The following is a 13,953-nucleotide window of genomic DNA, read 5'->3' on the forward strand; positions in this document are numbered from 1 at the left end:
TCAAGTGTGACAGTGGAAAAGTGTGTATGGAACCGGAGGAAATAGCAGAGGTACTTAATGAATACTTTGCTTCAGTATTTACTATGGTAAAGGACCTTGGCGATTGTAGGGATGACTTACAGTGGACTGAAAAGCTTGAGCATATAGGCATTAAGAAAGAGGGTGTGCTGGAGCTTTTGGAAAGCATCAAGTTGGGGAAGTCACTGGGATCAGATGAGACATACCCCAGGCTACTGTGGGAGGTGAGGGAGAAGATTGTTCAGTTTCTGGCAATGATCTTTGCATCATCAGTGGGGACGGAAGAGGTTCTGGAGGATTGCAGATGTTGTTCCCTTAAAGGGAGTAGATAGCCCAGGAAATTATAGACCAGTGAGTCTTACTTCAGTGGTTGGTAAGTTGATGGAGAAGATCCTGAGAGGCAGGGTTTATGAACATATGAAGAAGCATAATATGATTAGGAATAGTCAGCATGGCTTTGTCAAAGGCAGGTCATGCCTTACGAGCCTGATTGAATTTTTTGAGGATGTGACTAAACACATTGATGAAGGTAGAGCAGTAGATGTAGTGTATATGGATTTCAGCAAAGCATTTGATAAGGTATCCCATGCAAGGCTTATTGATAAAGTAAGGAGGCATGGGATCTAGGGGGACCTTGCTTTGTGGATCCAGAATTGGCTTGCCCACAGAAGGCAAAGAGTGGTTGCAGATGGGCCCTATTCTGCATGGAGGTCAGTAACCAGTGGTGTGCCTCGGGGATCTTTTCTGGGACCCCTTACATTTGTGATTTTTATAAATGATCTGGATGAGGAAGTGGAGTGATGGGTTAGTAAATTTGTTGATGACACAAAAATTGGGGGTGTTGTGGATAGTGTGGAGGGCTGTCAAAGGTTACAGCGGGACATCGATAGGATGCAAAACTGGGCTGAGAAGTGGCAGATGGAGTTCAACCCAGATAAATGTGAGGTGGTTCATTTTGGTAGGTCAAATATGTTGGCAGAATATAGTATATTATATTATATAATATATATAGTATATAATATATGGTAAGACTTTTGGCAGTGTGGAGGATCAGAGGGATCTTGGGATCCCAGTCCATAGAACACTCAAAGCAGCTGCACAGGTTGACTCTATGGTTAAGAAGGCATATGGCCTTCATCAATCGTGGGATTGTGCTTAAGAGCCAAGAGGTAATGTTGCAGCTATATAGGACCCTGGTCAGACCCCAGTTGGAGTACTGCGCTCAGTTCAGGTCACCTCACTACAGGAAGGATGGGGAAACTACAGAAAGGGTGCAGAGGAGATTTACAAGGATGTTGCCTGGATTGGGGAGCATGCCTTATGAGAATAGGTTGAGAGAACTTGGCCTTTCCTCCTTGGAGCGATGGTGGATGAGAGGTGAACTGATAGATGTGTGCAAGATGAGGAGAGGCATTGATTGTATGGATAGTTAGAGGCTTTTTCCCAGGGCTGAAATGGCTAACACGAGAGGGCACAGTTTTAAGGTGCTTGGAAGTAGGTACAAAGGAGATGTCAGAGGTAAGTTGGGTTTTTTTTGTTACGTAGAGAGGGGTGAGTGTGTGGAATGGGCTGCCGGTGACAGCGGTGGGGGCAGATACAATAGTGTCTTTTAAGAGACTCTTGGATAGGTACATAGAGCTTAGAAAAATGGGTGATCCTAGGTCATTTCTAAAGTAAGTACATGTTCAGCACAGCATTGTGGGCCGAAGGGCCTGTATTGTACTGTAGGTTTTCTATGTAATGCTAAGCGCCTATATTGCTGCTGCAAGTTTTTCACTGCATCCGTGCATAATGGCATTTGTGCATAATAAACTCAATTTTCACTTTGAATAGGCCATTCAGCTCTTTAGTCTTAGCCTGCTATTCAATAAGATCATCTCAACACCATATTCCCACTCTCCTCCTATATCCCTTGACGTCTGTGCATAGAAATCTTTCTTAAATATGTTCAGTCATCGACCTTCACGGCTGTTTAAGATTAAGAAATTCAGATTCACACCACACTGAGTGATAAAATTTCTCCAGCTTAGTTTGCAAACCAACACTGTGAATCCTCATGTTAAACTATCTACACTCATATCCCAAGCAGTCAAGTGAATATCCACTGTCAGCCCCATCTGAATGTACATGTTTCAATGAAACACTCTCATTCTTCCAAATGCAAGAGGACATAGGCCTTATCAATCCAATTTGCACACTCATGAAGGACCTAGAGGAACTCCTGTAATAATCATATGAAGCTGAGATGATTGAACTACAACACAACCATCTTCATGTGCTCAGTATGACACCATCCAATGGAGCATCTTCACATTTAGTTTCCCAAAACTGTGAGGTTATACTCAGTCAAAAGATACACTGATGTCAAAGTCTGAGATTTTAATCTCACCTTGTTCACATTGATACTGTGATTAGCCAAAGCTCCTGGCAAAATCCCACCTGAACACAACCACAGAGCATACAAATAGGCCTTTCAGTCTGCCCATTTACAAAAATTTTATTTTATTCTCCACATATTCACTTCACCATATTCTGCCTACATAGAAGGGGCCAATTAATATATTATTTGCACATCTTTAGCATGAGGAAGAAACCAGAACACCCAAAGAAAACCTGGCGGTCATAGGAAGAATGTGAAAACTCCATAAATGAAATTGAGGGTGGGCCACAGCTACACCAATGCTCCTCCCTAATTATCACTGCATTAGTTAATATGATTAACAACATCGTCCATCATTTTACACTTGTTAGAGAGCAAACTGATGGATAATGACAAAACATGGGAAAATTTTCTACATTGTCAAGTAGATGTCAGTTTCACAAGTCTACTGCAACAGTTTGGTTGGAGGCATGGCTAGCTTTGCAGCAGAAATCTTTCACACTACAGCTAGGATACTGACAGATCACGGTATTCTTAACTGCTGACACCATATAGAGTGAATCAACAGATTATGGGGAGGTCAGACACCCCTGGCTGTTGCAAATGGTTTAGTCATTGCTTTGGTATGTTAAGAGTGGGATGATCACAGACCTTTTTCTAAATATTAGTGTTTAGATCTCCAGTATAATCTAAATCTGGAAGTGCAGGACTGCGGAGCTTTGATCTGATCCATTAGTTGTAGGCTTGCTTACAAACAATTTAACAGTCAAAGGTCAGTTGGGCCTTCGGGTTCAAACTTAATAAAATCACAGCTAATTAAACTGTAACTTCAACTTTACAATTCCACCTACATGTATAATCTTTCAGCTCCTGCTCATCAGGAATCCATCTCCTTCAATCTTAAAAATAATCAAAGAGTTTGCTTCCATTGCCCTTTGAGAAAGAGTTCCAAACACTCATGATCCTCCTAATGTCTTAAATTGACAACCCATTGTAGTGGCTCCAAGTTCTCAAGTCTCCCTCAAAAGGAGACACTCTGTCCACTGACTCCCCATGAATGCCCCTCAGGATCCTACATTTTCAATCAAGTCACTTCATTCTCCTAAACTCCAGTGAATACCTCCCAAGCTTGCCCAACCTTTCCTCAACTTAGTCACTCCTCCTTCTCACCATTCAGACAATATACTTTAAAAATACTGCCAAAAATGGAGATATCACATTTTCCTCTGTTATTCCATTGGTTAGAACTTTTGTCAGGTATTGCAACCAATTAGTAAATTCAACAGAATATCATTGTTTAGTATGGAGGTTTTGCTTCAGTTATATAAGCCATGGTAAGGTCCAGAGTACCATGAACAATATTGACATTTCTATTTGAAGGCGATAACACATAGGAAGCATTTTAGAAAAGGTTTACTGGAGTAAAATCTGGAATTGGCAGATTGCCTTGTGAGGAAAGGCCGGACAGGTTACTCCGGTATCCTCTGGAATTCAGATGAGTGATAGTCAACTTAATTGAAACAGTTAAAGATCCTGAGGGATTTTAGCAGGGTGGATACGGTAAGGATATCTGCTCTTTATGGGATATTTTAGAACTAGAGGTTCCTGTCATCTTCAACAGTTTCTTTATTAACCTTTCCTACAAAACCAGAAATGACTTTTTTTTAAAATTAGTTTTTTTATGCATTTTCTACATCGCTACAGATAAAAAAAAACCTCAAATCAAAATGAAGAAAATTAATACAGTGCAAAAATAAACTTACAATAATAATATAATACAAAAAAAGATAATTGAGAAAGCACCCAAATTGAAGACATGTAAAATTAGTATCCTCCCCAAGCCCCGCAACAAAAAAAGAACTCCAGACCAACCACAACACAATATAGAGAATATAAATCAGGTCAATCAAACCCCAAAACTGTAAATATACTTAGCAACAGAAGATATTAATGCCTACTGCCAAAAAAAAAAGGAGCTGAAGGCAAGGGACCGAGAAAAAAACCTTAGTTAAGAGGAAGGTTATGAAAGTACTCAATAAAAGGTCCCCAGACCTTATGGAACTTTATATCCGAATTAAGAACTGAATAATGAATTTTTTCAAGGTCTAAGCAGGACATAATATCGTTAAACCATTGAGCATGCGTGGGCAGGGCAACATCTCTCCATCTAAGGAGGATTAAACGTCTAGCCAGGAGAGAGGCAAAGGATAATATTCGACACTTAGTCGAACTCAGGCGTAAATCTGTCTCACCCCAGAAACCCAACAAAGCAATTAAAGGGTTAGGTTCTAGGTGGTGATTCAGAATATACGATAACGTTATGAAGACATCTTTTCAAAATTTCTCCAAGCTGGGACAAAACCAGTACATATGAATGAGAGAGGCCTCACCCCTTTTGCATTTATCACAAACAGGACTGATATTAGGGTAAAATCGAGATAGTTTAGATTTAGACATATGGGCTCTATGAACAATCTTAAACTGTAAAAGGCAATGGCAAGCACAAAGAGAGGTTGAATTAACCGATTTGAGAATCGAGTCCCAAGTCTCATCAGATAAGGTATTTAAATCATGCTCCCAAGCCATTTTAATTTTATCCACAGGGGCATGCCGTAAGGCTGCTAATTTATCACGAATAAATGATATTAAACCTTTACCTAGTGGATTAATAGAAAGAAAGAAATCCATAACATTTTTCTCAGGCATTTCAGGGAAGTTAGGAATTAAAGGATTAATAAAGTGTCTAATATGGAGATATCTAAAAAAATGAGCATTCGGCAGATTGAACAGCAGAGAGCTGTTGAAAAGATGCGAAGTGATTATCAATAAAAAGATCTTCAAAATGTCTAATGCCCTTCCTATACCAATCATGGAATGCTGAATCATACGTAGTAGGTAAAAAAGGGTGATTATGTAAGATAGGGTTAGAAAAGGAAAAACCATGGAAACCATAAAATTTCCTAAACTGAGCCCATATACGCAAAGTGTGTCTAACAAGAGGATTAACAATTAATCTGGACAAACTACTAGGGAGTACAGAGCCAAGAAGTGCAGAAATAGATAAATCTTTAGTGGAACTCAACTCCATTCCCACCCAATTAGGGCACTCGGGTTGGCCATGGAAAAAAGACCAAAAGGTAGCACAACGTATATTGGCTGCCCAATAATATAAACGAAAGTTAGGTAAAGCCATGCCATCCTCTTTTTTAGATTTTTGGAGATAAACTTTATTAATTCTAGAGCGCTTATTCTTCCACAGATATGACAAAATAATAGAGTCTAAGGAATCAAAAAAAGATTTAGGAATAAAAATTGGGATTGATTGAAATAAATATAAAAGTTTAGGGAGAACGTACATTTTAACAACATTAATACGACCTACCAAAGACATAGATAGAGGTGACCATTGTAACAGACTCTGTTTTATAGTATATGAAAGATTGGCAAAATTTTCACGGAAAAGATCTTTAAACTTCCTTGTGACTGTAATCCCAAGATAAGTAAATTGATTATGAACTACTTTAAAAGGGAGATCACGGAATGTTAATTCTTGTGCTTCTTTATTAATTGGGAAAAGTTCACTCTTATGTAAATTAAGTTTATAGCCAGAGAACTGGCTAAACTGATCAAGAAGTGAAAACATTGGAGGTAAGGATGTAGACAGATTTGAAAGAAAAAGTAATAAGTCATCAGCATAAAGAGAAACTTTATGCTCAACACCCCCCCCCCCCTCCAAATCCTGGTCAATTCAGGACAGTTTCGAAATGCTATCGCCAAAGGTTCGATAGCCAAATCAAAGAGAAAGGGACTTAAAGGGCATCCCTGACGGGTGCCATGTTTGAGGTTAAATAACTGGGATTTCTGAAAATTAGTCAAAACAGAGGCAGTAGGACACAGATACAGCAATTTGATCCAAAAGATAAAACTTTGACTGAGGTCAAATTTTTCTAAAACTGCAAAAAGGTAGTTCCAATCTATACGATCAAATGTTTTCTCCGCATCGAGGGAAATAACACATTCAGGAATCCCAGTTGGAGGTGAATATAAAATGTTAAATAAACGCCGAATATTAAAAAAAGGAAGACGGTTTTTAATAAAATCAGTTTGATCCTCAGAAATAATAGAGGGAATAACAGTTTCTAATCTATAAGCCAAAACTTTGGCCAAGATTTTAACATCAACATTAAGCAAAGAAATCGGCCTATACGAGGAACACTCTGTTGGGTCTTTACCCTTTTTTAATAAAAGAATAATAGATGCCTCATTAAAAGAGGGTGGCAATTTACCGTAATTAAATGAGTCAGATAATACTGAGAATAACTGAGGAGAAAGAAGTGAAGAGAATGATTTATAAAATTCTACGGGGTCCATCAGGTCCTGGAGATTTCCCTGAAGACAATGCAGGAATTGCAAAAGATATTTCTTCTGATGATATAGGCGCATTAAGTTTGGCTTTAAAATCAAATGAAAGCGAAGGAATATTCAGGTTATTTAAAAAATGATCAACAGAGATATTCTCATTCAGAGTCAGAGGAATAAAGTCGAGAATAAAAATTTTTAAATGCGTCATTGATTTCTAAGTGACCCGATGTAAAGTCTCCATTCTCCTTCCGAATCTTTGTAATATGTTGTTTGGCTTTGGAACGCCTCAGCTGATTGGCTAGAAATTTACTAGATTTGTCACCATGAATATAAAAGCGACTCTTACTTTCAAGAAGTTGGCGTTCAACAGGTTGAGTAGACAGAAGACAGAAATGACTTTTACATGACTTTTACCATGACTTTTACATAGTACTGCAACGTCTATCTCCCTCCCAATGAGGTTTAAGAGTCTTTTGAACTCTCTACGAAAGAGGGTAGAAGCAGAGTCTTAGAATGCATCAAGGAAGTGATAGAGGAATTCTTAATGAAGTATTGAAAAATTACTTTAGGAAAACAAAAATGCTGAGAAAACGTTTTGAGAGGCCATGTGGCTACCTCTCACTCCAAATTTGTATGTTCATTTGAAGATATTTGGGGAAGGAAAAGAGACTATGAAAAAGATCCGATTAAAATTACAAGTCTGCAACAAACGAGCAAATGCAAGATTGAGCTTTAATTTCTACAGTTTCCTCATCTCCACAATTGTTACTTCTGATTTGGGACTTAAATGAAATGACCAAAATCCTTGTTCCAACGCCAGTGATGGACACAGATACCAACAGATCACAACTCCTTGTCATAAGGCTTAGATAAAGAATGCCCAATTAAGCAAGATACAAAAATAGCAGTGGAACAATTACTAAACATGTTAGGAGCTGCAAGGGTAGGAGAAATTTTGAAAACATTATGGTTTTCATACTTCCTTTCAGTCCAATGGTAGCAAGACACAAATAAGTACACAAGGTTCAATCCAAAAGAAAACTTACTCGCAGTTGATAAGCGTGGAAAGGGATGCGTCCATCTTTTCAATGGGAGGGATCTGACCATATAACTTCACCTCCAATGCTTCAGCTGCCTTCTCACCCGATTTTTCTTCCTGAAAAATCATAATTATTTTTCAACCTTTTAAACATTTCTGTCTGAAACACAAATAATTTGCACCCTTCTGTTATTGTCCTTCCAATGCTTTGCCACAGATCCCTTAACTACCTCTCCAGTATCTACAAATTTGGAAATCTGTTCTCCTCCAGCTGTTAGTTTTTCTTCAGGTCGCCAACAATTTCATCTGGAAATAGAGTTCCTATACCTCACCAGAAAGCCTGACTTTGACAGAGACAATTTAGCAATTATTCCTTCCAGCCAAATGATGCTATAGAGATGTGCATAATTAGACCAAACTCTTAAAAGCAGAACGGATCAAGTGGGATGGAGAAGATATAGTCAAGATAGCTGTGGGAATCTGGGGGCTTGGAATAATCATCATCTCTACATCAATAACTAAAAAGAGAAGTTGAAGAAAAGGAGGAGTCTCTAGATCTGGACATGAGCATGTGAGGAGAGTGGAAAATGGCAAAATAGGCCATGTAACTTCCTGTCTTCAGTTCAGCAACAGGGCAGGAAGCAGTTATAGACTTCAACACACCAACCAAAAGCTGAGGAAAAGAATCTAAGAAAGACGAACAATGAATATAATAGGACTTTAACACATTTCTCAGAAGGGGTCAGGCATAGCTTGAGTCTATACAGATTTCTATGATACCTTTGATTTGAATTATAGAAATGTATAACAGAGAAATAGGCCCTTAACAGCCCACCTCATTCATGACAATGGTGATACCTACCTACACTAAACCCTTATCCATATCAAGTCATATTCCTCTACCCTTTTCAATCCAAGTACCTACCCTTTTAAACACTGCAGCTGTATCTGCCTTCATCAACTCCTCTTGCAGCTTATTCCAAATATTCATTTTCCCTTGTGTGTAATACTTACTCCTCAAATCTCCTAAAAGAAATACTCCTCTCACCTTAAGCATATGCCCTCTAGTTCTAGGTTGCCTTACATGTGAAGTTTAATGCAGACAAGAGGGAGGTACATCCTGGATCAGCTGTGATTACATTCCAAATGATCCTGACTAAATATCCTATCTATGCCCCTCAATTTTTTAAATCTCTCTGAGGTCACTCCTCAGCATTTTATATTACAGGGAGAATAAATCTCGCAACAGTGGTCCTCCATCCTACGGAAATTCCTGGCAAATCTCTTCCAGACTCCCACTATTGTTATCACTTATATCGCTACCACTTCTGTGGCTGCGAAAAGGAAACATGGATAGCGTTTGTCTTCAAGCTGCCAGGGTCTGCGATGTTTTGGAATGCGTCCACAATATCCTGAAAGGGTGAGCAGCCAGAAGTCGTGGTACTTATTGGTACCAATGACATAGATAGAAAAGAGAGGAGGTCCTGAAAAAAGAATACAGGGAGTTAGGAAGGAACCCGAGAAGCAGGACCTCAAGGATAGTGAGGAACAGTGCAGATAGGAATAGAAAGAGGTGGTAGATAAATGCGTTGCTGAAGAATTTGAGCAGGGGCAGGGTTTCAGATTTCTGGATAATTGGGACTTCTTCTGGGGCAGGTGTGACCTGTACAAAAGGGACGGGTTACACTTGAATCCAAGGGGGACCAATATTCTTGCAGGCAGGTTTGATCGAGCTGTTGGGTTTAAACTAATACGGCAGGGGGTGGGAACCAATATGATAGAACTGAGGATGAGCCAGCCAAGTAGATAATGGATGATATCTCTCTTCTTCCTTTTCAAGGTTCTCTTGAAGACCCTGACCTGGAGTCAGACTCTGACTTCAGTTCTTTGCAGGAACACAGAACGTCGGGAGCTGTGTGTCCAGAGACCTGAGGCTTTCCGTTGCCAATTCTCTGGGAGCGAAGCTTGGGAAAAAACGACGTAAGAGACTTACAACATATTAATCAGCAAGCTAGTTGTTATGTCTCCCCTCTCTCTGTGAAACAGGGACACCTCTTTTTCCCCTTATTAAGGAAAGAGAAAGAGCCTGTGGTATGTCGAATTACCGGGTGAATGAGTAGTCTTTAGTGTACTGCAAGTCTGTGATTTTATTGATGCTTTGCCGCACGTATGAGTGGTCAATGAAGTGTGCTAATGCTTTTTTGCTGGTGGAGAGGGGAATTGTTCCCTTGATGCCGCTTTTGTGTGGGGGGGGGAGCTGGGGGGAGAGGACTTTGGGGTTCTAATGTTTAACTGTCATTCATTTTTTGGGGCACTCCTCTGTTTTCATGGATGTTTGCAAAGAAAAAGAATTTCAGGATGTATATTATAAACATTTCTCTAACGTTAAATGTATCTATTGAACATGAATGCAAGGAAAGACAAGTCAATGATTGGGTACAAATGTAGACTAAGCAAAGACTTAAATTGTACCACAAAGGCAAAATTCAAAAGGGCGAAGAATGCAGGACCGAAGGTGCTGTATTTAAATGTGTGCAGCATTCGGAATAACGGAGATGAACTGGTGGCACAATTAGAGGTTAGCTGGTATGATGATGCAGGCATCACAGATTAGTGAGTGAAAGAATGCCATAGTTGGAACTTAACATCAAAGGGTATATTTTGTATCAAATGGACAGGCAGGAAGGCATAGGTGGTGGTGTGGCTCTTTTGGTAAGAAATGGAATTACACCTTTGGAAGGAGGTAACATGGCGTCAGAGAATGTTGAATCTTTGTGGGTGTAATTAAACTGCAAGAATAAAAATAACCTTTATGGGAATCATATATAGGCCTCTCAACAGTGGCTGAGACGTGGAGTTGAGATTGCAAAGGGAGCTGGAAAAGGCTTCTAATAATGGTACAGTCGGCCCTCCTTATCTGCGACTTCCGCATCCACGAATTCAACCAACTGCGAATCGCGAAAACCCGGATGTGCTCTTCCAGCATTTGTTGTTCAAGCATGTAGACTTTTTTTCTTGTCCTTATTCCCTAAACGATGCAGCATAACAACTATTTTACATAGCATTTACATTGTATTAGGTATTATAAGTAATCTAGAGATGATTTAAAGTATACGGGAGGATGTGCTTGGGTCATCGTGGATCGGGATCGAAAGAAATCGGAAGTTCTCTTACTAATTAAGTCGGAACAGGTACATCTGGTATTATTTAATGTCAGTTAGTCAAATGTTTGCATTTGTATATGCATATAAAACACTTAAGAACTTAAGTTTCAGCGCCGGGCTTGGGAAGTTTCCGAGTTCGATCTAGTGACAGATCGCTATTGAGTGCGCTCTCCATCGTGCTGGGTTGATGTGGAGGATCAAAAACCCAAAACCTCAAAACCCAATAATTAAACCACTGCGTTGCTTAGTAATAATCGTAGCTTTCATCGGGGCAGGGCGTTTTACATGCTCCATTAAAATTGTTTTCAGAGCTACGCCGGGTCCTAATGCCCACCGCTCTGACCACATTAAATAAAGTCTGAGGTTCCGCTGGGTCCTAAAGACCACCACACTGATTCAGGTTAAATGAGGGACTTGAGCATCCGCGATTTTTGGTATCTGCGGTTGTCCCGGAACCAATCCCCCATGGTTAAGGAGGGCCGACTGTAATGACACAATTGTAATGGGGGATTTCAATGGGGGATTGGGAAAATCAGGTTGGTGGTGGATTGCAAGTGAAGGAATTTGTTGAATGCCAATGAGATAGCTTTTTAGAGCAGCTTGTGCTTATGCCTCCTCAGGGAAAGGCTGTCTTAGATTGGGTGTTGTATAATAAGCCAAATCTTATGAGGGAGCTTAATATAAGCAGGCAGTGATCATAACATGTTTGAATTCATACTGCAATTGAGACAGACAAGCACAAGTCAGATGTTATCTCAATGGAATAAAGGGAATTACGGAGGCATGACAGAGGAGCTTGCCCACGTGGATTGGAGGAGGATACTGATGGGGATGACAGCACAGCAAAGATGACTGAAGTTTCTGGAATAGTTCACAAGGTGCAGGATTGATAAGTTCCACAGAGGAAGAAGTTCTCAAATGGCAGGTGTAGGCAACCATGGCTAACAAGGGAAGTTAAGGACTACATAAAAGCAAAGGAAGGGCCATAAAGATTCACAAAAGTGCATGGGAATGCAATTGGATGATTGAGAAGCTTTTAAAATCCAACAAAAGGCAACTAAAAAAGCTATAAGAAGGGATTCCAGGTGATTCAATCTCTCTTCCTCTGGAATCAACCTGGTGAACCACTTCTGCACTGCCTCCAAAGCCAGTATATCCTTCAAGTAAGGAGACCAGAACTACACGCAGTCTCCAGATGCGGCCTCACCCGTAGCTTGCACAGTTGCAGCATAACCTCCCTGCTCTTAAATTCACTACCTCTAGCAATGAAGGCCAACGTTCCATTTGCCTTCTTGATAGCCTGCTGCACCTGCAAACCAACCTTTTGCGTTTCATACACAATCACTCCCAAATCCTTCTGCACAGCAGCATGCTGCAATCTTTTACCATTTAAATAATAATCTGATCTTTCATTTTTCCTTCCAAAGTGGATAACCATACATTTACCAACATTGTACTGCATCTGCCAGACCTTCACTAAACCTATCTATAATCACTCTGCAGACTCTCTGTATCCTTTGCTCAATTTGCTTTTCCACTAAATTTAGTGTCATCAGCCAACTCAGATACACTACCTCAGTTCCCTCTTCCAGATCGTTAATGCATATCGTGAACAGTTGCGGGCCCAGCACCAACCTTTGCCTTGCAGCACACCACTCACCATTAATTGCCAACCAGAGAAATACTCATGTATCACAACTCTCTGCTTTCTACCGGTTAACCAGTTCTTTATCCATGCTAATACATCACCCCAACTCTAAGCATCCTTATCTTATGGACAAGTCTTTAATGCAGTACCTTATCGAATGGCTTTTGGAAATCCAAGTAAATAACCCTCTATCCACTGCACTTGTTATATCCTCAAAGAACTCCAGTAAGTTCGTTGAACAGGACCTACTTTTGTTGAATCCATGCTGTGTCTGCCCGATGGATCCATTTCTTTCCAGATGCCTTGCTATTTCTTCTTTAATGATAGGTTCAAGCATTTTCCCAACTGCTGATGTTAAATAAACTGGCCTATAGTTATCTGCCTTTTACCTACATCCATTTTTGAACAGTGGCATCTTTCCTATGGTAAGGTGATCAAATTTGCCTCAGTCTTCAGTATCGGTATCCTATCGGTATCCTAGGGGTTTGAGAAAGTTGGGGGCAGAAGTGTGTGTGGTTGCTATTAGTAGGGAGAAGGTGCTTGGGAAGTTGAAAGGTCAGTAGACAAGTCACCTGGATCTGATGGACTACAGCCAAGGGTTTGGAAAGAGATAGCTGAAGAGATTGTGGAGGCATTAGTAATAATCTTTCAGGAATCATGAGATTCTGGCGACGTTCTAAAGGCCTGGAAGATTGCAAATGTCACTTTGCTCTTCAAAAAGAGAGGGAGACAGAGAAAGGAAATTATAGGCAAGTTGTTTGGGTCAATTGTTAAGGATGAGGTTCTGAGGCACAAGTCAGCATGGTTTCTTTAAGGGAAAATCCTGCCAGATAAATCTGTTGGAATTCTTTGAGAAAATAACAAGCAGGATAGACAAAGGAGAATCAGTGGATGTTATGTACTTGGATTTTCAGATGCTCTTTGACAAGGTGCCACACGAGATGAAGATAAGAGCCCTTAGTATCAGAGGAAAGATACTAGACTAGCATGGATACAGCATTGGCTGATTGGCAGGTGGCAAAGAATCGGAATAAAGGGATCCTTTTCTGATTGGTTGCCAGTGACTAGTGGTGCTCCACATTGATTGGTTTTGGGACGACTTCTTTTTATGTTGTATGGCAATGATTTGGATGATGGCTTTGTGGCCAGGTTTGCGGGTGATATGAAGAAAGGTGGAGGGGCAGATGTGTTGAGGAAGCAGGGAGGCTGCAGAAGATTAGGAGAATGAGCAAAGAAACAGCAGGTGGAATATGGTGTTGGGAAGTGTAGGCCCATGCATTTTGGTAGAAGAAATAAATGCGTAGACTATTTTCTAAATGGAGAAAAAATTCAAAACTCTGAG

At 40.2% G+C, this 13,953-nt stretch overlaps 1 protein-coding gene across 1 annotated transcript in view; it reads right to left on the reverse strand.

Moving 5' to 3' along the window:
* The window catches only part of dnal1 (dynein, axonemal, light chain 1), an 83,947-nt gene that overhangs the window by 51,985 nt on the left and 18,009 nt on the right, over positions 1-13,953 (reverse strand). Inside the window, exon 3 of the mRNA XM_059951957.1 lies at positions 7,807-7,916. Within this exon, the coding sequence (XP_059807940.1) occupies positions 7,807-7,916 (110 nt within the window). The remainder of the gene's footprint in view (positions 1-7,806; positions 7,917-13,953) is intronic.

This window comes from Hypanus sabinus, chromosome 2 (genome assembly GCF_030144855.1).
Source record: "Hypanus sabinus isolate sHypSab1 chromosome 2, sHypSab1.hap1, whole genome shotgun sequence".
Taxonomy (NCBI): Eukaryota; Metazoa; Chordata; class Chondrichthyes; order Myliobatiformes; family Dasyatidae; genus Hypanus; species Hypanus sabinus.